The sequence below is a fragment of the Pyrus communis genome, chromosome 11 (assembly GCF_963583255.1).
Source record: "Pyrus communis chromosome 11, drPyrComm1.1, whole genome shotgun sequence".
Lineage (NCBI taxonomy): Eukaryota > Viridiplantae > Streptophyta > Magnoliopsida > Rosales > Rosaceae > Pyrus > Pyrus communis.
The window spans coordinates 4,267,677-4,293,731 of NC_084813.1; the positions used below are offsets into that span (position 1 = coordinate 4,267,677).

At 38.0% G+C, this 26,055-nt stretch overlaps 2 protein-coding genes across 3 annotated transcripts; both read left to right on the forward strand.

The window, feature by feature from the left end:
- The first annotated feature begins 60 nt into the window (after positions 1 to 60).
- On the forward strand, positions 61 to 20,430 carry LOC137708503 (transmembrane E3 ubiquitin-protein ligase FLY2-like). The gene is made up of 15 exons (XM_068447594.1): positions 61 to 688; positions 1,533 to 1,605; positions 14,014 to 14,141; positions 14,937 to 15,052; positions 15,200 to 15,260; positions 15,492 to 15,558; positions 15,640 to 15,717; positions 16,228 to 16,385; positions 16,474 to 16,533; positions 16,624 to 16,717; positions 17,415 to 17,582; positions 18,739 to 19,067; positions 19,560 to 19,676; positions 19,757 to 19,920; positions 20,285 to 20,430. The coding sequence occupies exons 1-14, from the start codon at positions 518 to 520 to the stop codon at positions 19,856 to 19,858; spliced, it is 1,722 nt and encodes a 573-aa protein (XP_068303695.1). The 5' UTR covers positions 61 to 517; the 3' UTR covers positions 19,859 to 19,920; positions 20,285 to 20,430.
- A 1,827-nt stretch (positions 20,431 to 22,257) lies between these two features.
- LOC137707941 (ADP,ATP carrier protein 3, mitochondrial-like) lies at positions 22,258 to 25,854 on the forward strand. 2 transcript variants are annotated; one of them, XM_068446884.1, is made up of 4 exons: positions 22,258 to 22,382; positions 23,784 to 24,276; positions 24,425 to 24,796; positions 25,350 to 25,854. In XM_068446884.1, the coding sequence occupies exons 2-4, from the start codon at positions 23,806 to 23,808 to the stop codon at positions 25,647 to 25,649; spliced, it is 1,143 nt and encodes a 380-aa protein (XP_068302985.1). In that variant the 5' UTR covers positions 22,258 to 22,382; positions 23,784 to 23,805; the 3' UTR covers positions 25,650 to 25,854. The 2 variants fall into 2 exon arrangements, with proteins under 2 accessions (XP_068302985.1, XP_068302986.1); XM_068446885.1 differs by lacking the exon at positions 22,258 to 22,382 and adding an exon at positions 22,402 to 22,557.
- The last annotated feature ends 201 nt before the right edge of the window (positions 25,855 to 26,055 follow it).

Sequence of the window (26,055 nt, forward strand, 5' to 3'; positions counted from 1 at the left end):
ATATACCATGTTTCAGTCAATGAAAAATAAAAAACTTCTCTTTGTTGAGGCGCGTACACCTACCTTGCCCCGAACAAGCCTCGCCCACTCTGACCTGCATTTACCAAAGACCAGAATACAAAAACCAGTGGACATGTCAACCACCATTTCCACGCCTTCGTCTTCCTCTTAAGCTCTCGAACCAACCCTCTTAACCTCCAACCCACAATAATTATTATTAATATTATTTAATAGATATTCAAATTGAATACTTATTCTAATTTGATATTCCTTTGTTATTAGTTTTCCTCGTTGTTGCTTAAGAATAATTAAGAAGTCAATTAGTCGTTGTGCTTTCACTTTCTCCATTTGATCGGCTGGTAACTTCCTCCAATCCTTGACTCCAATTGAAGCAAAACCCCCCTCTCTTAAGCTGTATACTCCAATGGGTTTCCTGTTTTTCTCTTCGTTTTTTCGATTTCTTTCCCAACACAGAGGCTTGGCGGTGGCGGTGGAAATTCGGAGTTGAATTTCAGGGATGGGATTTATGGGGTTTGGTTCGGGGGTCGTGAGGAATTTGGGGTGTTTGTGGTCTCGGCGGAGCAAGCTGTACTGGGTTGTATTCTGGGTTTGGGTTGCTTTTGTGCTTTTGCCGCCGGTGGCCGGTCTTCGACCCTTGCGGGAACGAGCTCGATCATGGGGCGATGAGGTTGGTAGTCGAAATTTTGGGTTTTTTTTCTTTCTATGCTTAGTTTTGTTGCATTTGGTTGTTTGTGATTGAATTTTATGACGTTTTTAGGGTAAAGGTTGTGAATTTCAGTTGGAAATGTGAATTTGATCTGCCAAGTGCTATTTGTGTTTGTGTGTATGTAAATAATTATATAATATTTACTAGCTATATTAACTCATGGGAAGGATGTAGATGCGATGATAAATGTAAAATCAAAGTTCATGTTTCTAGAGATAGGATAATGGAGAGCTCAATATTGGTGTTATACTTGCTAGAAAACTTAAACATTCATGTTGTGAACCTTTGTTATGAACCCAGCTGCTTCAAAAAGTCATGGTCCGTAGTTAATTTAGTTGTAGATACTGAGTTCTGCAGCCCTTCGTTATTCTTAGTTCCGAGTTAGTTTAGTTAGAGAACCGCAATAGTGGTGTTTCACTTGGAATGTTGATATGATCACTTAGACTATATGAGCAATGTCTTACATGTCCTGCAATATTTCTGTCTGCTTGTTACTTCCTAGGTTGTGCCCATTTTATGGGCTGCATTAAATGCATCTGTATGTGGCGGCTTATAACTTAGATAAAAGAACACTTATCCCCGCAACACGGCAAGAGTTTGACTCTCGCCATTCCCCTCCCCAAATAAAAGTAAAACGTCGCTTGCTGTTAATCAGTAATTTTTTCAATTACATGGCATTGATATAATTTGTTTGACATATCCATATACTTTTTATGAGAAAGTAGGTTTATGACCAAAATTTGTTTTGGAATGGTATGAAATTGAACAAACCAACCTTTTAAATTCCTCAATTTTCTTTTTGCAGTGGCTATTTGTAAAAAAAGATGAAATTGATTTGGGACCATTTTCTACATGGAATATAACAGGAACTTACAGAGGTTTGTAACTTCTCATACTTTTGAATAATATTAGTTATTGCCGCTATTACTTGTTCAAAGTTTGTTCATTGCTAACTGGATCATAAGATATTCTTATTGTTCTCATTAGAATTTTGTATCATGAAGCTTATTGCTGAAGTAATTGGGTTAGAAGCAGAAGTTGCAAAATATATATTCTTTATCTTAACAATGCTATTTTTCTTAATTCAAGAAACATAATTCATTAAACAAGAACAGGACAATACAGGGAAAATGTTTTCCCACAAATATATGTCGAATAATAAACTAGGCTGACTAGCTAAACAAGCCAACAAAACTAGGCTGACTAGCTAAACAAACCAACAAAGACTGCTAATCTATGTAGAATATACTAGGCTTACTAGCTAAACAAACCAACAAAGACTGCATGATGCGAAATATATTAAGCACACAAATTTTTCCCTCTTCTGACAATTGTAGCAAAGTATGTAAGTAGGGATCGTTCAAAACCGGGGATTAGGAGGGATTGCTAAACTCTTGAAAACTGACCTAAGAACTCCAAAACAAAGTTAAAAACACTAATTTGGACTCAAAGAATGAAAAACCAAAGTTAAAAAAAACAGCAACTAGAAGACTCAAAACTGCCTAAAAACCACTTTCTGGGCAGTTTTGAGCACCTACACTAATTTGGACGAAATTGGTTGAAAACTTGACTCAAAACACTTAAAAACATGAACCAAAACAATTTCTAACTAAATTGAGACTTCAAAGTAAAGGGGGATTTGATTTGGACGAAATTAAAGTTGAGAAAACAGATTGCAAAGTAAAACTGATTTTGAAACGTTTTTGGGGTTTTTAATGGATGATGGACTAGTTAGGGGTTCCTTCTCCACACATGACAAGTATGCAAATGACTCGATTTCCAGTTATTCCTTCATAGAATTATGAATGACAATGCCCCAAATTAACCATGACATCACTAGTTAATTCTCAAGTTTTCCTTGTGTTATTGAATTGGATGACATCATACGACAACCCAAAGCATTCTTCAAAAGTTCCTTACATGACATCATAATAAAGATACAATCAAAGATCATTACGTTCAATGAAAACTATAAGCATTGACAAAGCACTTGTGACTATGACATCATGACACTTATGCTAGGAATTGAACTTAACGCGATTGTGACTAGCAACCTTCACTACTTGTGAATATAAGTGTGTGACAATTATGTGAAACAAACTTATATTCTAGCATCATATTCATGCAAGCCAATTAAGTGTCGACCCCTAATTAACAAACACAAATACGTTATTACTCTCACAGTTAAGCCAATTGCATTCACGATTCAAGAACTCATAACTGGAATTTATCAAATCAACTTGCACACATAGTTATGGCTTCGAAATCACCCCTAACCAATAGGGGTTTAGCCACTCATGTTCATAGCAAAATGAAAGGAAAATAAATTAAACATTGAAATCATAAAACGAATTACACCTAGAATGCACCAACGACGAAGCTTGAGCATCCAAGAGTCTTTCCTTCTTTCTCCTTGCTACGGCACAAAGGTGGATGGGATGGTTGGGATGTGTTTTAGGATCAGGGATTATGGAATTGGATGGAGGATAGGCACGGCAAGGTGTAGTGTTTGGCTGGAATTGTGTTTTTAGGATTTTAGGATGTATAGAGTGGTGTGGCTAGATGATTGGACGAAAATTGGGTGAATGAGTGATCCCCCCAAGTTCCTTGCTGCAAAGCCTTATTTATAGGGCTAGGAAAGGTTTTTGAACTTAGTTGAAACACTTAAAGGATATATGTGTGTAGCTTGGACAAGGTAGGAGACAAGGTAGGACGGCTAGGAGACAAGCTAGGACGGCTAGGAGACAAGCTAGGACGGCTAGTGACAAGCTAGGACGGCTAGTGACAAGCTAGGACGGCTAGGAGACAAGCTAGGACGGCTAGTGACAAGCTAGGACGGCTAGGAGACAAGCTAGGACGGCTAGGAGACAAGGTAGGACGGCTAGTGACAAGCTAGGATGGCTAGTGACAAGGTAGGACGGCTAGGAGACAAGGTAGGACGGCTAGGAGACAAGCTAGGACGGCTAGGAGACAAGCTAGAAATTAGGCACCATGTGTGATTAGATAAAGCCTTCTAGAAATAAGGTTTTTTAGGCCCCCTTGCAGCTCCCTAACTGAATTCAAGCCTTCAAATTCGTCCATCCTCATGCCTCCATGCTTGCACTATCCAATCTTGGCCCAAAAATGCTCTAGAATGCTCCAAATTGCTTCTTTTTGCATACTTTGACACTAAAACCTGAAATTGCACGAAAATGACTTTAAACACTAAACTAACTAAGGAAAAACAACATAAATGCATGAGAACAAGCCAATTAAGTCGCATAAAAATGCTCCTATCAAATTCCCCCACACTTAGCTTTTGCTAGTCCTCGAGCAAAACAAAGAAATAAAACAAGACAAAACAAACAAACATAATCTAAACCTTCCAACGTTTGCCTCAGGGATTTCCAATGCACATGACATGTTAAAGATTATCATTCCCACAGATTTGAGTCAATTTAACACTTAAGCACATGCTTAATCATAGTCACTACTTACTAGTTCACAATTAACCAATTAAAACAATGTTTTGAATGTAGTAACATGCCTTAGAGAATTCCTTCTATCCTTAATAGATTTGCACTCTATTTTCACTCAGATTTTCTAACTACACACCCTATACTAGTTATATGTGAGAGAATTGATGTAGATATAAAAACGAATGCTCACATATACGTATCACAAAGAATGCAATTTCCGGAGTTAATAGGCATGTTTAGATATGATCTCATGAATGGAATGCTACTACTTAGATGCGAGAACCAGTGACACCATATGCTCATACCAAATTCAAACTCAACAAATTGAAACACATAACACTCAAGATAGAAGTTTAAGGGTTGCAACGGGGCTTGGGGTATTGGTTAACAAAGAAAAGATAGGGAAAACAAACGTTACTTCAAGCATTAGTAAGCAAAGTAATGAAATTAAGACTTAGAATTCACTTAGTTTGCAGAAATTAACTTAAAAACACAAGGGGAAGACTTTAAACAACTTCTTAGGGCCGAATTCAACTTTTTGGACCCTTTCTTCAACAAACAACACCTTGGAACTCTTTTTCTCATGTTGTTCAACTCTTTTCATACTTTTTTTTTTTTTTTTTTTTTTTTTTACGAATTTTTCTTTTCTTTTCTTTCTACTTCCCCCACACTTGGTTTCTGCCATAAAGGAATTCCATTTGAATCATGCTTACTATACTTTAAGAACGAGGGTATGGATAGTCCTAATCTAGGCTAGGTGAAGGTAATGTGGGTTAACAAAGAAAAGGCTAAACAAGGCTCAATGGGGTTAACACCTAAACATATAATGGAGTAGGGCACACGGCTTTTTGGTTAAAGTGGTGGTCACTACACAACTTCATCTTGAATATGTGTTATGCTAATCAATACCATGCTTTGAATGAAATGGGCATGACTTCTAGTGTTTGGAACTAAATGATGAAACGCCTTCTAAGTAGCAACCAAGCAAAGAATAATGAGATCATGCAACGATTTTAGAAAACAAAGAATGCACAGATTTTAACTCTCCAAATAAACGTTTAGGTTCAAGTCTCACAAGGTTGTAGCGTTAATTTGAGTTCCTTCCTTCAAGCATGTTACAAAAACTGATTTTTTTCTTTTATGATTGCATGTGAATTCATAAGTTATAACCACAACCAAGCATAAATATAGAGTAAATCAAACTTTCATCCATGTTAATCACTCTCTTTAACAGCCATGTATTTAAAAACCAAATCCTCATCATTGTGTTGGAAGGTACCCTAAGACACAAACAAACACACAAAAAACAACTCTTTTTTGGGTTTTTTAAAACAAATTTTTCAAATTTTTCTTTGATTTTCGGATTTTTATTCAAAACATACTAAAACACACCAAAACTGCTTAAAAACACTTAAAAACAGTAAGGAACAAGTTTTGAAATAATGGGTGATAAAATCCCACGAATTTGCATGAAAAACACTTAGTTACCCCCCCACACTTAAAATCAAACATTGTCCTCAATGTTTTAAGCATAAAATCACACAAAGAAACACACAAACAGCAAGTAAAACAACTAAATAGGCAGATTAGAAAGAATCAACAAAGATAAGGGTTTAGGAACGCAAATCTGGAATTGGAGTGCTTTCTAGGTCTTCCTTTGTTGAATGGCATGGGTTGCCTCCCAAGTAGCGCTTTCTTTAACGTCTTGCAGCCGGACGAAGAACATGTTCAGGCACCATTGGTGCCCACGGCATGGAGTGAGATCTCTTCCACAACCTGCCCCACGACATTCTCATAGTATGGCTTCAATCTATGTCCGTTGACCTTGAATTCCACCCCATTCCTTAAGCTTTGGACTTGAACTGCACCATGTGGAAAAACATTAGTAACAACAAAAGGTCCAATCCATTTAGAACGTAACTTTCCGGGAAATAAACGTAGACGAGAATTAAAAAGTAAAACTTTCTGCCCAATTGTGAAGGTTTTGCCCCTAATCATCTTGTCATGAAACGCCTTCGTCTTTTCCTTGTAAATGCGGGCATTCTCGTAGGCTTCATTCCTTAGTTCCTCAAGCTCATTCAATTGGAGCTTCCGATGCATTCCAGCAGCATCTAAGTCCAAATTGAACGTTTTGATGGCCCAATGTGCCTTATGCTCTAGCTCCACGGGTAAGTGACAAGGTTTTCCATAAACTAGCCGAAATGGAGACATCCCTAGGGGTGTTTTGTAGGCAGTGCGATATGCCCATAGTGCATCGTCTAAACGCATGCTCCAATCCTTCCGGTTAGGCCCCACGGTCTTCTCCAAGATTTGCTTGACCTCTCTATTTGATACTTCGGCTTGGCCACTTGTTTGTGGGTGATAAGGTGTTGAAACCTTATGCTTGACATTGTACTTCTTGAAGAGTGCCTCAATGGTCCTATTGCAGAAATGTGAACCTCCATCACTTATAAATACCCGCGGCATCCCAAATCTAGAGAAAATGTTAGTCTTGATGAAATCTGAAACCACTATAGAATCGTTAGTACGGGTAGCTTTTGCTTCTACCCATTTAGAAACATAATCAACCGCAAGCAAAATATAAGTGAAACCAAATGAAGAAGGAAAAGGACCCATGAAATCAATACCCCAAACATCAAAGATTTCAACATTGAAGATGGGTGTTTGCGGCATTTGGTCTTTTGCACCAATAGAACCTGTTCTTTGACATCTATCACATGTTAAGCAAAACATTCTAGCATCTTTGAACAATGTAGGCCAATAAAAACCAGATTCTAACACTTTACGAGCTGTCCTTTGGGTACCAAAATGGCCTCCACATGCATAAGAATGACAAAATGCTAGAATTGAGTTAAAATCAGAAGTTGGCACACATCTTCTAATAATCTGATCTGGGCAATATTTCCATAGATATGGATCATCCCAGACATAAAATCTTGCATCATGTATCAATTTATCACGTTGAACCTTGCTTAGGGTGTTAGGAACTTGCTTAGTCACTAGGAAATTGACCAAATCGGCATACCAAGGGGTACTTACCTCAATGGACAGAAGTTGTTCATCCGGAAACGTCTCAGAAATGGGGAGGGATTCTTCTTCACGCACCAATCTACTCAAGTGGTCAGCCACCACGTTTTCACAACCTTTCTTGTCCCTAATTTCAATATCGAACTCTTGAAGTAGGAGCATCCAACGAATGAGCCTTGGTTTGGCCTCCTTTTTGGTGAAAAGATACTTCAAGGCTGCATGGTCAGTGAAAACAATTACTTTAGTTGCAATAAGATATGATCTAAACTTATCTAAAGCAAATACAACCGCCAAGAGTTCTTTTTCGGTTGTAGAATAATTCAATTGAGCATCATTTAAAGTGCGGGAAGCATAATAAATAACATGTGACTGTTTATTTTTCCTTTGACCCAAAACAGCCCCAAGTGCATAATCCGAGGCATCACACATCAATTCAAATGGAATGGACCAATCCGGGGGAGTTATGATGGGTGCCGTGGTTAGGAGCTCTTTGAGATGCTTGAATGACTTCTCGCATGCCTCGTTGAACTCAAAAGACACATCTTTTTGGAGGAGGCGGCATAGGGGTTGTGCAATCTTGGAAAAGTCCTTGATAAATCGTCTATAGAATCCTGCATGACCAAGAAAAGAACGAACCTCTCTAACCGAAGTAGGAGAGGGTAAGTAGCGTACAAGATCTACTTTAGACTTATCAACTTCAATTCCTTTCTCAGAGATTATATGACCCAAAACAATACCTTGTTTAACCATAAAATGGCATTTTTCCCAATTTAAAACAAGGTTTGTTTCAACACAACGTTTCAAGATTAAAGTGAGATTATCCAAGCATTTATCAAAAGAATCACCAAAAACACTAAAGTCATCCATGAATATCTCAATAATCCTTTCAACATAATCAGAAAATATGCTTACCATACACCTTTGAAACGTGGCAGGGGCATTGCACAAACCAAATGGCATGCGTCGATATGCAAATGTTCCAAAGGGACAAGTAAAAGTGGTCTTTTCTTGATCATCCGGGGCAATGACAATTTGATTATAACCTGAATATCCATCAAGAAAGCAATAAAAAGAATGACCCGCTAACCTTTCCAACATTTGATCTAGGAACGGCAATGGGAAGTGGTCCTTCCTTGTGGTGGCATTTATCTTCCTATAATCGATGCATACACGCCAACCGGTTTGGATTCTCATGGGTACAAGCTCATTCTCGGCATTTTCCACAACCGTCACTCCGGATTTCTTAGGCACACATTGGATAGGTGAAACCCAACGACTATCGGAGATAGGATAAATGACTCCACAATCAAGAAGTTTGATTATCTCCTTTTTCACAACTTCCATCATTGGAGGGTTAAGACGGCGTTGAGCCTCTCTAGTTGGTTTGGTCCCCTCCTCAAGAAATATGTGATGCATACAAGTTGTGGGGCTTATACCTTTGATATCGGCCAATGTCCATCCTAGGGCAGATTTGTACTCCTTCAACACATGCATGAGTTTTTCCTCCTCTTGTGCCGTGAGGGATGATGATATGATGGCAGGCAGTGTCTCATTTTTTCCCAAGAAAATGTACTTCAAATGGCTTGGCAAAGGTTTGAGTTCAAGGATAGGTGCCTGAATTATGGATGGAAGCAACTTGTTAGTCGAAATGGGAATGGACTCTTTGTTAGGAAACTTACCATCATGTATTGGTGATGACTCAAGGGCAGCAACTACTTCAAGAAAATCCTCACTAGGAGGCACGGCATAGGATAGTGTATTTGTGCCGTGGGGTTGCATGGATGTTGCTCCCTTGGTTTTGACTTCTACACCACTTGTAATGACTTTTTCAAGCATATCATCATTCAAATCTTCAAGGTATCCCTGCGCCAAAGAGTCAACAGTATCAATAGAGAAACATGAATGATCTTCACTAGGATACTTAATAGAATCAGAAAGATTGAAATTAACAACTTCCCCATCAAATTCCATGGACAAAGTTCCATTAAACACGTCAATCTTAGTCCGGGCCGTTTTCATGAATGGCCTTCCAAGTAGAATGGGCAGCGAGGGTGCATGATCCGATTCATCCATCTCAAGGACATAGAAATCCGCCGGAAAGATCAAATGATTAACCTGCACCAAAACATCTTCCAAAACTCCCTTTGGATAGGCATTAGATCTATCGGCCAATTGTATGATAACACCATCCTTTTTCAATGCTCCTAGGTTCATAGAGACATATATGGAATATGGCATAACATTTATAGAGGCACCTAAGTCAAGCATGGCAGATTCAAATCTAGTGTTACCTATGACACAAGGAATGGTGAAACTACCCGGATCTTTGCATTTGGGAGGTAGTTTGCGTTGCAAGATGGCGGACACATTCTCACCTACTTTTACCACTTCCTTGGTCGACATCCTCTTCCTAGTGGTGCACAACTCCTTCAAAAACTTGGCGTATCTAGGGACTTGCTTGATTGCATCCAACAAGGGTATGTTCACTTGAACTTTCCTAAATGTCTCAAGGATGTCCTTTTCAGCTTCTTCCTTCCTTGTTTGCATAAACCTACTAGGAAAAGGAGCATTCGAAGGAAAAGCATTAGTAGAAACCGAATTTGACACATTTTTACCCTTTTTGGCCGAATTAGACAGTTTTGGGGCACTAGGAACTTGCGGCAAAGACTCTCCCACCTTTGTCGTGGGTTTGCTTGATTCTTCCTCTTCAATTTGCAAGTTTTCATCACCTTTGGGACCTGATTGTGATGGTGTAGGATCTGCCCCAATCTCTTTTTCACTTCTCAAGGTTATGGCTTTTGCACTTTCGAAGCTTCCCTTTGGATTTGGAACGGTGGAACTAGGGAGCTTTCCTTGTTCACGAAACTGCCCCATAAACTCGGCAATTTGCCCCATTTGTTTCTCCAATTGATCCACCCTTTTGTCTTGGTTTTGCATAGCCTTAGCTTGATCGTCCTGCCCATTAGACAACTTAGTTAGTATCTTAAGAAGTGCATCATTGTCAAGAGACGTACCTGAGGCACTTGGGCCGGATTGGGCTTGATTTTGGGGTGGGCCGTAGGTTTTGGGAAAGAACCCAGGGGGTTGTTGCCTAAAGCCTCCTTGGTTTTGAGATTGTTGGGGCTCCCTCCATTTGAAATTTGGGTGGTCTCTCCAACCGGGATTATATGTGTTGGAATAAGGATCGTTCCTTGGTTGGTTTTGGCCTTGAAACCCAATTGCATTGGCGCTTTCCCATCCACCATTTTCAATCAACTGTGGACATTTTTCAGAGGCATGTCCATGCATAGAACATACGCCACATACAATTGGTCCTTGCATCTTCATGCCCTCGGCCAACTGAGACACAATAGAAGTAAGATTAGCCAATTGTGAATTAATGTCGGAAGTAGAACTTACCTCATGAACATGTTGCCGTGGGGGTCCTCTTTGGCCTACTCCTTCGTATTGTTGATCGTTCAACGCTCGATTAGAAATCAAGGTCTTGGCAGCCATAGGTGTTTTGTCCACTAATGCTCCACCTGCCGAGGCATCGAGCATTTGACGTTCTAATGGTAGGAGGCCCTCGTAGAAGTATTGCAAAAGTAGCTCCTCCTTCATCTGATGCTGTGGACAAGAAGCAACAAGTGATTTAAAACGTTCATAGTATGCAGGAAAAGACTCACCTTCATCTTGTTGAATTCCACTTATTTTTTTACGAAGAAGAATGATGCGAGAAGTTGGGAAAAACTTCTCCAAAAACGCTCTTTTCATACTCTCCCATGAAGTGACAGTGCCAGGAGCCAACTCGTATAACCAATCCTTAGCTTTATCCATTAAAGAGAACGGAAAAGCTTTCATCTTCAAAATACTTCCGTCAACATTGACGGGAGTCATGCTTGAACAAACTACTTCAAACTCTTTAAGATGCTTGTTTGGATCTTCCATGGAAAGCCCATGGTATTTAGGAATGTGGTGCAACAGGCTTGACTTCAACTCGAATTCATCGGTCTTGCCTTGGGCAGCCGCGGGGTATTGAATGCATAATGGTGCGGCATTGGCCAACCCTGAGGCCGAAAGCTCTTTAATGGTCCGATTGTCTGCTGCCATAACTTCTTCTTCCACTTCTTCAAACTCAGATTCGGCCTCTGAACTTGAACTAGGTTCACTACGTTCGGGATGCCTCCTCTTTCTTCTCAAATCACGTTCAAAATCGTCGTTAAAGTCTAAGATATGTGCATGCACAGTTTGAGAACTCCGCGTCATGCACTAGTACCTAAAAAACAAGAAACAAAAATAGGTCAGAAACTAAAACAAAATCAGAAACAAAGTGAAATAAATGAAACAAAAACAATCCAAGGGATTTAGCAAAGTTGCTAATCCCCGGCAACGGCGCCAAAAATTTGATGCGAAATATATTAAGCACACAAATTTTTCCCTCTTCTGACAATTGTAGCAAAGTATGTAAGTAGGGATCGTTCAAAACCGGGGATTAGGAGGGATTGCTAAACTCTTGAAAACTGACCTAAGAACTCCAAAACAAAGTTAAAAACACTAATTTGGACTCAAAGAATGAAAAACCAAAGTTAAAAAAAACAGCAACTAGAAGACTCAAAACTGCCTAAAAACCACTTTCTGGGCAGTTTTGAGCACCTACACTAATTTGGACGAAATTGGTTGAAAACTTGACTCAAAACACTTAAAAACATGAACCAAAACAATTTCTAACTAAATTGAGACTTCAAAGTAAAGGGGGATTTGATTTGGACGAAATTAAAGTTGAGAAAACAGATTGCAAAGTAAAACTGATTTTGAAACGTTTTTGGGGTTTTTAATGGATGATGGACTAGTTAGGGGTTCCTTCTCCACACATGACAAGTATGCAAATGACTCGATTTCCAGTTATTCCTTCATAGAATTATGAATGACAATGCCCCAAATTAACCATGACATCACTAGTTAATTCTCAAGTTTTCCTTGTGTTATTGAATTGGATGACATCATACGACAACCCAAAGCATTCTTCAAAAGTTCCTTACATGACATCATAATAAAGATACAATCAAAGATCATTACGTTCAATGAAAACTATAAGCATTGACAAAGCACTTGTGACTATGACATCATGACACTTATGCTAGGAATTGAACTTAACGCGATTGTGACTAGCAACCTTCACTACTTGTGAATATAAGTGTGTGACAATTATGTGAAACAAACTTATATTCTAGCATCATATTCATGCAAGCCAATTAAGTGTCGACCCCTAATTAACAAACACAAATACGTTATTACTCTCACAGTTAAGCCAATTGCATTCACGATTCAAGAACTCATAACTGGAATTTATCAAATCAACTTGCACACATAGTTATGGCTTCGAAATCACCCCTAACCAATAGGGGTTTAGCCACTCATGTTCATAGCAAAATGAAAGGAAAATAAATTAAACATTGAAATCATAAAACGAATTACACCTAGAATGCACCAACGACGAAGCTTGAGCATCCAAGAGTCTTTCCTTCTTTCTCCTTGCTACGGCACAAAGGTGGATGGGATGGTTGGGATGTGTTTTAGGATCAGGGATTATGGAATTGGATGGAGGATAGGCACGGCAAGGTGTAGTGTTTGGCTGGAATTGTGTTTTTAGGATTTTAGGATGTATAGAGTGGTGTGGCTAGATGATTGGACGAAAATTGGGTGAATGAGTGATCCCCCCAAGTTCCTTGCTGCAAAGCCTTATTTATAGGGCTAGGAAAGGTTTTTGAACTTAGTTGAAACACTTAAAGGATATATGTGTGTAGCTTGGACAAGGTAGGAGACAAGGTAGGACGGCTAGGAGACAAGCTAGGACGGCTAGGAGACAAGCTAGGACGACTAGTGACAAGCTAGGACGGCTAGTGACAAGCTAGGACGGCTAGGAGACAAGCTAGGACGGCTAGTGACAAGCTAGGACGGCTAGGAGACAAGCTAGGACGGCTAGGAGACAAGGTAGGACGGCTAGTGACAAGCTAGGATGGCTAGTGACAAGGTAGGACGGCTAGGAGACAAGGTAGGACGGCTAGGAGACAAGCTAGGACGGCTAGGAGACAAGCTAGAAATTAGGCACCATGTGTGATTAGATAAAGCCTTCTAGAAATAAGGTTTTTTAGGCCCCCTTGCAGCTCCCTAACTGAATTCAAGCCTTCAAATTCGTCCATCCTCATGCCTCCATGCTTGCACTATCCAATCTTGGCCCAAAAATGCTCTAGAATGCTCCAAATTGCTTCTTTTTGCATACTTTGACACTAAAACCTGAAATTGCACGAAAATGACTTTAAACACTAAACTAACTAAGGAAAAACAACATAAATGCATGAGAACAAGCCAATTAAGTCGCATAAAAATGCTCCTATCACTGCATAGCTAAACAAAGGAGATGTCAACAGACCAACAAAACCTAGCGTACAGCAGTAGAATTCCAATCATACAATACAGCCTGAAAACGAACTCTATCCCAATGGATGATGACTGGCATAAGCCTCTGGATTGTATGCATACATTCTGAAGATACAGACGTCCAAAGGGAACCCAAAGACATATTCCATACAACACAGTCTCATTAGATACAGTCTAAGATTATGAATTATCTAAATAATTAACGGCAGAATCTTTTGAAATGTATGAATCCTTTCTTTCTGTCTTCTCCGGCATGAATCAATGTTTTCCGCATTGTCCACATGATTTTCAAGAACCTTACTGTAAACATTAATGGATAAAACTAAGCCTGTAAAATGATTTCTTGACCTGCTTGGACATAATATATTTACATGTGAGTTGCAGGGACTTGGAAGTTTCCTGATTCAACAAATAGCTCTTCCAGATTTCCGGATTTTAGGAATTCCCATGGCAACAGCATCATTGAATTGGTTAGCATGCCGACAAAAATAACTGGCGTACATTACGTGCAGGTGAGCAGTTGGAACCTATACTGACTATCATATCAAAGTAAGGTCTGCATCTGTATATATACCTTAATTCATAACATATAAGAGAGGGTTTTATTGAGAACGAGGACCGCAATTATGCATGATATCATCAAGACAAATGGCACGTCCAATATATATATATATATATATATTTGTTAATGAATATGCATGTCTATACATACAGGTGGTGGGAGGGTGAGTTTTGTCTAATGTGACTTAATTTAGTTATGTATAGATGTTAGATGGGTGGTTTCCATGCACACAAATGGCATAAACCTAGGAGGCCTTCGCCAGGACAGGCCAATGTGGCAATGCCTCAGGATTCTTTATATCATGATAAATTCCTCTTGTGAGATATGTTCTTCATGGATTAGCAGTTAAATATTTTCCCTCTAGCGTTAGAGGCTTGATGATTTAGCACTTTATCTTTTCTTGTTAGCTTGAGGGCCTGCTTCAGATTGCATTATGAGTTAATAGATATTTTGAAGCTCTCAAGTGTTAAATTTAGAATCTTGTATACAGTTCCTGATGCACCTGCTTCAGTTTCTCCATATCACATCCGGGTGCATGTGCACTTGTATGATATCCTTGTGATGGGCTCTGATCATCTTTAAATTGTCATATATTAAATGAGCAGCCAAAAGGCTCAAATATGCTATCTTCTCATGGCCTACATAACTATAGAACTATTTCTTTCAATTGTTTTAGTGTTAACTTTTCAAGTTATTATCGTTCTTTTTAAAATAACAGTCTACTTCTTCATTTGGCTGACAATAGGGGGTAATTATTTTCCATGATGTGTTTGACAATGAACACAATGTTGGTGGTGTTCAAATCAGGGTGGAGGGTGTATTTATATGGCCGTTTAGACAACTTCGAATGGTAGCTAACAGGTAATTTTTCCTGGTTCAGTTATTGAAGGCTTTTCGTCTATTTCATTGATTAATTGTTTACACCCGCTTGCATTTAATATCTTCTGTTATGGATATGTGCTCCATCTCTTTAAGGAAAACAAAATATGTGCTCTTATCATTTTGCAGTGGAAAAGAGGGAGAGTCAAGCCAAGCAGAAGAATATTTATTGTCAAATCCGTATCATATGGTAATTTTTTGTTCAATTCATTGTTATGAAGCCTTATAACTCCGCTTTCTGTAATCGTATGCATTATCCCTTGGTGTTTGCTCGGTGCTGCTAGTCATGTTGATTTTTGTAATCTGGAGTGCCAAAAATATATGAAAGATGTTAGTGCTTGTAATAGTCATTAATTTAGAAAGTGAAATGCAATTACAGAGGTTTCAAGTACTCACACGTTACATGTTACCTTTGCAACAGCTTGGAGTTTTCTCTTCCCAGGTTTTCCAAGAATCTCCTAGAGACAAGATATGGAGGAAAAAACATTGTAATTTCTCATACTTCACCATGAATTATTTTCATATTGCTTTTATCATGTTATGATAATTTTATTTTGCTCATACTGCAGCTCCAATCTATGAAATGGAGAAACACTGTAATATAGAAATCGCGGGCCAAGTTTCACGTGTCTCATCCGCCCATAATGGTATTTGAGTTTTCTCAGCGTATGGATTCTTTCTTCCCTTTTAATTGCTGCCCCACCATCCCGTTTCTTGGAAACTACAGAATCTCTAATCTTTTTTTTTTGGACAGAATCTCTAAACTTAGTTTCACTTTTCTTGCCAACAGTTTTCCTGATAAGATACGATTCAGAAGCACTTTTAATTGATAGTCTATGATTTTCACATAAGTGGACATAATGCTTATGTAATGTACCATCTTCATCGTGTAATTCTTGCCCATGTCATGTTTCGTTTCTTTCATATAATCTTTTATTTTCTTTAATACTGAACGTGCTCATAGCATCTTTAGTGTTTAATTGTGCCTATTTTTGTTAGTTTTTACTGAATAAATGGATAAACTTAATGAATGGAGGGGCTTGTGCATGTGGAAGGTCAAAACCTTTTGGTCTAGGTTGTGAATGGACATAATTATTTGTTTGTTTGTTTGTTTCTAAAGTTCAAGACTCATTCAAATATCTACAAATCTTTATTAGATGGAGATCGTGATCGATACCATATAGAATCGTTGATGGAGAGTCCTTCAGTGGATGATGATGGAGATTGCTTCTCTCCCTTGATATTAAATGCTACTTCTGTCAATGTGGAGGTGTACTACAACAAAGCAGTGAACTATACTTTGATGGTTACCTTTGTATCCTTTATTTAGCATTGTATTTCAGGTTAATTTCAATGTTTTATGCCATATTTGTGTTAGCATATTCCTTAACGTATTTCCTCAGGTCTCTTTTCTCCAAGTTCTTCTCTTAATTCGGCAAATGGAACATAGCAACACTCATTCAGTAAGAACTTTTGTCTGAACATACAAAAAGAAAAAAAAAAGGGGGATTTTAACAATACGTGCCGTTTGTATTTACAAGTGCACTTTTCAGGGGGCTGCCAAAGTTTCGATTCTAATGATTGGCCAACAGGCTATCATGGATGCTTATCTCTGCCTTCTACATTTGACTGCAGGAATACTTGTTGGTAAGTTTGGTTGAGATTCACTACCTGCTTGTTGTAAATGTTTCCAATCTTAGGAGTGTTAGTATACTAGCAAGACACTTGCTCTGAAGCAGTTGTGATTAAGTATATTCACTTTAAAAGCTGAAATTATTGTGATCAGGAAGTATTGGGGTTAAGATTACAATGAGCAACTCTTGTGTCTTTTGACATGGCACAAAACTGAGCGCAATGGCATTCCAGGAATCATATAGCTGACCCCACTTAGTGGGATAGGGCTTTGTTGTTGTTGTAAAGATGCAAATAGAGATAAATGCTCTTATTTAAGATAAGAAACTGATTGCAACTACTTTGAATATTGTTTTCACTAACTTTAGCAGCTTTTTGGAACATAGATTTCTGAAGAAAATAAAACCTGGTGGGCTTTTCAAAAATGTCACTGCGAAGTGCATGCTTCCACATAAGAAATCTTTTTCTCAAGACCCCAAATGGAGTTTGTTACAGCCTGATACACGTGTATCGTCTGTTATGTTTATAGATTTCATGTCCTATTTTTGAGCATCGTTCTTCACATGCTTAATATTATTGTGCCCATGTCCTCTATAATTACCTCATTTGTTTATCACATGTTAGTTTTTGCTTATTAACAGTATTTTTAGACATTAACCTCTTGTTTCTCCTTATTAACTATATATTTTAACCTTGTTTCTTGTTCATACAGAATCCTTGTTTAATGCTTTTGCGACTGCCGCTTTTTTCAAGTTTGTTGTCTTCTCAATATTTGAGATGAGATATCTTCTTGCTATATGGAAAGCTAGGAGGCCTACAAATAGCGGGGAAGGTTGGGAGACAATGAGGCGTGAGCTTTCAGTTCTATATAGCCGTTTCTGTAAGTACTAATTTGGAATATATGCTTCTTTGTTTGCATGTGGAATGCCATTCATCAAGTTTTGATTTTAAAGCCCATTTGGTAAGTTATTTGTTTTACCCAGTGCAATAAGGTAGAAAAGTTGCATCCAAAAAAGACTGGAGGATAATTTGGGGAGGGTTGTCACCAGTTCTCTTGTTGTTTCAAGAAATATGTAATTTGGTAGAACTTGATTAGTTGTTCTGAAAATAGAACTTGATTAATTTAATGGAAAGAAACAATTAAGCAACGTAGACAATGAATGGGATGACTTTGTAGACCTACAAACAGCCCCTTAAATCCAATGTATCTGATACAGAATAATATATTAGGAATATTTTTATTTATTTTCCTCCATTGTTGAATTTCATAATTGTTATGGAATTAAGATTACTTTCCTATTCTAGTAGATTTAGGATTCTTCATGTTCATTGTACGATTAGATTATTATGAACAGGTGTTTTGTGATTTAATATTGAGACACTTGATTGATGAATGAAATCATCTCCCTGAGTTGTCTCTTGCCTCTGTTTTCTAAAACCTAATCTTCCCTTCTGTTCTAGATCTCTCCTCGACCTATCTGTTTCTTCCGTCTCTGAATTCTAAAATTCTCCAAATTCTCTTATCTTGAGCTCTAATTCTTGTTCTTCTAGAATCCCTTCCAAACCCTAAATTCTAGTACTTGTTCATCCTTAATTGACTTTGATACCAATTGATGTAGCACAAGCAACCAGAAATCAGGGTTTGGATCTAAAAAACCGAAATAGATAGGTCAAGGAGAATTGAGAAGCACATCATTAGAACAGAACTCTAGAAAAGAAGATACGCATGGAGAAGGTTTGTTTAATCAATTATTTTGATTCTCCCAACATTGAATTACAACGCACCTATTTATAATAACCTATTCCTACAATAAACGAAAAAGAATCCTAAATTTACTAGAAATGGGAAAGTAATCTTAATTCCATAACACCAGGAAATTAAATCCAATAATTAAGAAATATGTTCTTTCTTTTGCAACCTATGATGTGTGCACTTTGATTTCCCTCTTAGGTTTATACTGTTGACTGAAAATATTCTAGCTTATGAGTCTTTGTTTCAAATTATAGGCTTTATCTAACTGTATAATTATTTGCAGATGGGATTCTTTTGGGAGGCATTCTGCTCATGTATGAGTTCCATAACTTCCTGAGACCTATTCTTCTCCTTATGTACTCCTTTTGGATACCTCAAATAATCACCAATGTCATTCGTGATTCAAGAAAACCTTTGCATCCTCATTACATCTTGGGCATGACTGTTACGCGGCTTGCAATCCCATTATACATATTTGGTTGCCCTAACAACTTCATGCGCATTGAGCCTGACAAGAGTTGGTGTATTTGTTTGGGTGTATTTATTGGACTGCAAGCATCCATTCTTCTTCTTCAGCACTATCTTGGCTCACGGTGGTTCATTCCTCGTCAGGTTCGATCTAACTCTGGTCATTTATATCTTCCTGGGAATTCTTTTCCTTGACACTTCGCTTTTGACGCACAAACAACCTCGCATCAAGACAGCCATCGTTGCTGTATTATGAAGGAATGTTAACTATACGGGTAACTTCTTGTGGAATTTCCCCCAAGAAAGGAGCATGTTTATTCGATTGGAATATAATACAAATTGCTTCTTTCAATCGCACAGTAACTAACGTCTTTTCATATAGAATACTAATATTATGATCACATAAAAAAGATTGTAACTAAATGCTTTTTAAATTCCCAGCTTGAAGGTCTGTAAACAATATCGTGCTTCACACCCCAATTTTGTGTTAAAATTTGAGCTCCTTTCTTTGTTATCAAAATAATGTAGTTTATGAGCAGCTAGTATAACAAGGTTTTTTTTTTTTTTTTTTTCGTTTTTTTTTTTTGGTGGAAGTGTAATTATATTTATATCTCATTTCTGTTTGATGGGTTGCAGATTCTACCTGAAAAATATAGCTACTGTAGAAGGCTTGATCAGAATACGAATCGCACCACAGATTGTGTCATTTGCATGACCGCAGTTGATCTCACACAACGTTCAAACGATCGCATGGTACCGCGATGGCATGTTTTATATTGTAATGTAAGTACCCAAACTTAGGTGCTTGATTTAATGTTCTATTTCCTTTGCAGGTGACACCATGTGATCATTGCTTTCACTCGGGTTGTTTACAAAGGTGGATGGATATAAAGATGGAGTGCCCAACTTGTCGGCGTCCACTGCCACCAGCCTGATCCTTCCAGTCTGTCTTTATCATGTATAGGATCAACTGACATCGCCCAACTCACTAATTTTGGTAAAGTCGTTGATGCAAGCAATTTAGCAGAAATATTCCGAGTTTTGTTTTCTCTGACGTTTTCTTTTTTGGATTTATTCTTCGCACACTAATAATTGCTTGGATTTTCCCATGAGCTTCATCAATAACCAGTTACGCGAAATTGTAGTAAATCCAACATTGAAGACATGTCAGTTTAAAATTTGATTTCGATGAATCATATTTCAGTTCAACTCATTGTCTTTCCTCGAATATTATACATCGGTTTTCTGACTTTAGCAAAACTTATTCACTCGTGTTCTCTTGTTTTGGCTTTTCGCTATCTATTTCCTGCCACCATTTTCGAAATAAGATGTAAAATCTGTTATTCTGCATTCCGTTTCAGGTTGGGCATTAAATCGATATTCAGGTTGAGCGCACTTTCCGAAGGAAGAAGGATGAGAAACAGCATATAATCAATCAGTTTCCATTTCCAAAATGTAACAGATTCTGCATCAGTTGTTACCTGAGCCAACATTTTTTAATTTTTCACTTTTGCTTTGTTTGGTTTTGTTGTATAATGTATAATGCATATGTAGGAAGCAATTCTTTAGGTGCAAATTCTTGCCAATTCCATCAATTGTTGTATAATGTATATGTAGTAAACAATTGTTGTAGGATCTTGTAGACTTGCAATAACGAGTTCTATTGGAGAATAAAGTCTCACGTCGGAAATGTAACAAAATAATATACAGCTTATATGTGAGAATTTCACTCTTAATATCACCGAGGTCTTGTATGGAACTCTACACTTAGTAATATGTAGTTAAGTTGGGACAATGTTGGTAGTGAATCGTGTTGGGTTTTATCATATCCTTCTTTTGAACTGCACCACACGAACCAAGTAACAAGCTACTCTCGTGTATTTCTCACTCGTAGTTCGGAAGGCTGGCTATTGGAGTTGCTCTTGCATAAAGCGTTTTGCCCAATGATTCCGAAGGACTGGCGTTTGAGAGAATATGTTTGGTGTTTTGGTGGAGACCATGAAGTGTCCGAACACACTGAAGGGTGGGTCTAATCTCTCTTGCGGTTCGGCTTGCCTCTGGCCACAAAGTGCTCTCAACTGGTTTCGAACCCCTGCCCGAAAGGTACCAGGGAATCTGCCGGAATGGGTTTTCTTTAATATCAACGCTTCAACATTAGGTTTTTACCAAAAATGGTCTTTAAGATTTGCATAATTCCTTATTTTGGTTTCTGAGATTTGAAATTGATAGAATTGGTCTATGAGTTTGTCCATCATCAATCACTTTGGTCATTCCGTGGAAAATCTCCATTAAATAAAAATAAAATGACAAAAATACCCTCAATTTTTGTCAAATCATTTTGGCATATTATTTATTAAATTGAGGGTAGTTTTATAATTTTAATTTTTTTTTTAACAAACGATATTATCCACATTAAGAGGGAGGGGTAAGTTTAGCCTCACACTGGGCTAGCAATAATGTGGTTCAAATTCACCTTTGGCGACAATCAAACCTAAGACCTCTCACTTACAAGTAAAGAGAAATATCACCAGACCGTAGTACTAAGTAGCTTGTCATTTTAATCTTTATTTAACATAATTATTCACGGAATGACCAAAATGATTGATGGTGGACAATCTCAAGGACCACTTGTATTAATTTTAAATCTTAAGAATCAAAATGGAAAGTTATGAAAATTGCAAGGACCATATACGTAATATACTAATATATAAAGGGAGCATGTCAAAACAGTAAAGCTTTCACTATCTCCAAAATACCCCTCCTCAATTAGAATTCTAAAATAAACAATTTACTTTCAAAAATATATTCAAACTAAATAAAAATTAAAAAAATTAAAAAAATTGTCACACACACGTGAGCGTGCAGAATGAGACTAGTAGAAAACTAAAGGAAAATGCTCTCTTTTGCATGTGCAATAGAGAAAACAACAAAATTAGAGAATAAACCAGTAGGGTTTTTTCTTGGTAAATAATAAAAGCTATTTTGAATGTATTTTTAAAATGATTGAAAACGCTTTTAGAAAAAATATTTTTTTGTTGCAAAAGCATTTAAAATGCTTTATACAAGAAGCACCAGTTATGTGCTTCTTTCAAGAAGGAAGCACTTGAAGTGTTTTTCCATAACTTACTTACATTTTTACAAATGATTGGTTCTAAAAATATTTTCACCAAAAGAGTTTCCAATCATTTTAAAAACACATCCAAACAAGCATTAAATCTAAATTAGTAGGTTCTTAGACTTCTGGTTTTCTCGTCTACAGGGCGCTAAAATGGCCAAGCCGATAATTTAAAGGCAGAATAAGGGTAAAAGAGTCATTCCAGAAAACCCTACTTGTCCCCTGTCTCCTGATGTCGCCCACTTCATTTCCTAGTTGAACCAGAAGCACTTGGTTGCTCGACACTCGCTCTCTTCTTCGTTGACTGACTGTCACTCTCTTCCTCCTCGCCGATCAGCTCTCAGGTTATGGTTTTTTCTTTCTCTTCCGCTTTGTTTGGTTCCCCGAGAAAATCCTGTTGAGAATTGTGCTCTCTTCATTTTCCCGACTTTTCTCGCCAACCAAACAACTCTTTACGGATGTTTAAGGGAATGTGTTGACTTGTTGATTGTGGTTAAATTTGGCAGCCGATCTTACCTGGTATTTGTTTTTGCTGTTATTGTTGTTAACACCTCTAATTTTTGCATTTGTTATGAAAATGCATGGAATTTCGAACACTCTGATCATTAATTAATTTCCTTGTTTGTGATCACACTAATATTTCGGTTGCCGAGATGCCCAAACTTTAAAGTTCAAACTTTTTTGGAAATTGCACTTGAGTTCTTATTCAATTACGTAATCTGGCTCAAATTATTGTAGACTATACCAGTATTTAGTAGTTGTCAGGGGCGGACCCATTCATGGACCCAGTGATCTCGGACCAACTGGAAGTCCGAAGAAGCGTCTGTGAGGACCTTCGAGGACCACCCAGCGATCTGGGTAGATGGTGGAAGAGAGAAGACCATCATAGCTGGCAGATGCTGTGAAACAAAAGCTTTGAACAAAGAAGACGACGAAGAAGAACACAGAGAAGACCACCATGGCTATGCTGTTCTTGGACTTTGGTTTCAAGTACCAACAAAGAAGAAAGACTTTCTCTCTCCATCCCATGGCCAATTCCTTTTTTTATTTTTAAATTGTTGTCCAATTAGGTTGTGCCACCTAGCTTTTTAATTAGTAAAGTGATGGTGTATTACTGTACCAATACTTTTTATACCACACTTTTTTTTTATTTTTTAATTTACTATAAATCTATACAATCTTTGAAAGATATTGCATAAAGTACTACAAACTCTCATCTCGTACCACCAAAATCACGAAAATACTAAAGCAAAATTCTGATATTTATGTATGTTATATGTTAAATAATAAACCTAATTAAAATAGTAAACCCAAACTCTCAATACAAATATAGTTTTTTTAAGTGTAAGTAGACACTTATTTATATGATAGTAAATTTACTTAAATCTGCCTAATCTCTTAGGACCCATCTAGGCTCTAGGCACATGCCCCAGCCCATAGCACCTAGCATACCTTGATTAGGACCACCCGATGTTAGAATCTTGGATCTGCGTAGAATTATGCTGCTTTCAGGATACGTAAGTATTTGTAATACACTGCTTTCCGGAGCATTCTTAATAATTTTCAACAGCTGACTATTTTATGGAGAAAAAAATTTCCGTTGGTTAAGCTTGTGCGAAGAATTATATTATTTCATTTTGCTTTGTCATTGCATCATGTGTATCATTTATGGAATACTCAATACGGACATCTCTTGTAGATGTATTAGGCATGCCTGTATTTGAAATCATGTTGTTCTTGTGCAGGTCACTGGCTTGAGTTATAATCATGGATGATGGGTCATCGTATCCATCGGTATTTCAGAAAATACATGGGCAGTCTTACCTCATATGTAGGCTTTCCCCCAGGATTCACACAAGAAACTATGGGGTGAATGGTGCTTATGCCAATGGAGCTTTGCAGAGCCCCCTGCTGCCAACTTTTGACAGCACTGCCCTTGCACAAGTCTCTTCTTTGTCCCCAATTATGGTGCAGGCCCCGGCAGAGAAAGGTGCAGCTGGTTTTGCTATCGATTTTCTCATGGGAGGTGTATCTGCTGCTGTTTCCAAAACTGCTGCTGCTCCTATTGAGCGTGTTAAACTACTGATACAGAATCAGGATGAGATGATCAAGGCTGGTCGACTTTCTGAACCATACAAGGGTATAACTGACTGCTTTGCCCGAACAATTAAGGATGAAGGTGTTTTTTCTCTGTGGAGAGGAAACACTGCCAATGTTATCAGATACTTCCCTACCCAGGTCAATTTTCTTTCACATGAGATCTACTTATCTTTAGTCATCTGACGTTGTCTGTATTACTTCATGCTCCCATATATCTGTGTTGTTGTGTTTCCATTGAGCATTTCCCTTTAATTGACATTCTAAGTTGGTTAAACTTGTGTTTCAGGCCTTTAACTTTGCTTTCAAGGATTACTTCAAGAGGCTTTTCAACTTCAAGAAGGATAAAGATGGCTACTGGAAGTGGTTCGCTGGGAACCTGGCATCAGGTGGTGCTGCTGGTGCTTCATCTCTTATTTTTGTGTATTCTCTGGACTTTGCAAGAACACGTTTGGCAAATGATGCCAAGGCTGCCAAGAAGGGTGGTGAAAGGCAGTTTAATGGTTTGGTTGATGTTTACAAGAAAACCCTCAAGTCTGATGGCATTGCTGGGTTATATCGAGGATTCAACATCTCTCTTGTTGGAATTATCGTGTACCGTGGGCTTTACTTTGGCATGTACGATTCTCTGAAACCTGTGGTTCTAATTGGTGGCCTGCAGGTATGTTAAATCTTTTTATCTTGTTCCCTATAGGGATTTTTTTTTTTTTTTTTTTTTTTTTGTGGGGAGCTATTTGATAGTTTCGGCTGTGTGATTCACTTATACTGTTGATGTTTCCCTTGTTTTTCATTATAAATTGATGGGTAGTAAAGGGACAGTGTTTACATTAATATTAAAGGCAGTTAGCTGCTTGAATCATTTTCAACATGGCTGCTAATGGAGTTTCTTTGACCACTGCCTGCCTTGCCCAAAATGAGGCGGTGAAGGATCAGTATGTACTGGGAATTAGCTCCAATGGCTGTTGGAATTTTGGTTTATTCTGTATATGTATGTCTTTCGCAAGATCTGTTAGAATTTTGGTTTATTCTGTATATGTATGAGGCGGTGAAGCTGCTACTGTTTGGCCTATTTTGCTACGGTATTGGATTTGAATCTGTGCCCCTTAAGCATGTATAGGAAAATGATGTATGTAAATCTGTGCTTAGTTCACTGGATATTAGCACATCAAAGGCATGTTGATGTTCATTGTTGTTTTTCACATGGTGATTTACAGGATAGCTTCTTTGCTAGCTTCTTGCTGGGATGGGGAATTACGATCGGTGCTGGATTAGCTTCTTACCCTTTGGACACGGTGCGCAGAAGGATGATGATGACCTCAGGAGAAGCTGTGAAATACAATAGCTCTTTGGATGCATTTAAGCAAATTATAAAAAACGAAGGTGCTAAGTCACTGTTTAAGGGTGCTGGAGCAAACATATTGCGTGCTGTTGCAGGTGCCGGTGTGCTTGCTGGCTATGACAAGCTGCAAGTCGTACTTCTTGGCAAAAAGTATGGGTCTGGCGGCGGTGGTTAATGATATGCTATGTTGACGAAATCATTAGTTATTGTGTGAGCATCGACTCTAGTTGAAGAATTTGGATGAACGGAAGTGCTTTATGTTTCCAAATGTTTGTGGATCTGTTATTAGAAAGTAATAGTTACAAGGATGAAGAAATTTGAATTTTGGGTGATTGTTATCTGTACTTGAGCTCTGAATGGAAGTGCTTTTACGTTTTTAATCGTTCCTTTGTTGAGAATAGATAGTGGTTTCTTCTAAATTTCGCGTTCCTTTATGCCTTCTCTTTGCTATTTTTATGCTGCTTCTCTTGTGGGCGGTGGGGATGCCCGTATATGGTGCTGCATTGTTTTGTGAGGTTGGTTGGGCAAGACACGTGATCAGATGGTCTGGCCTAACTCATTCAAGCTAGTAGGCTATCGCC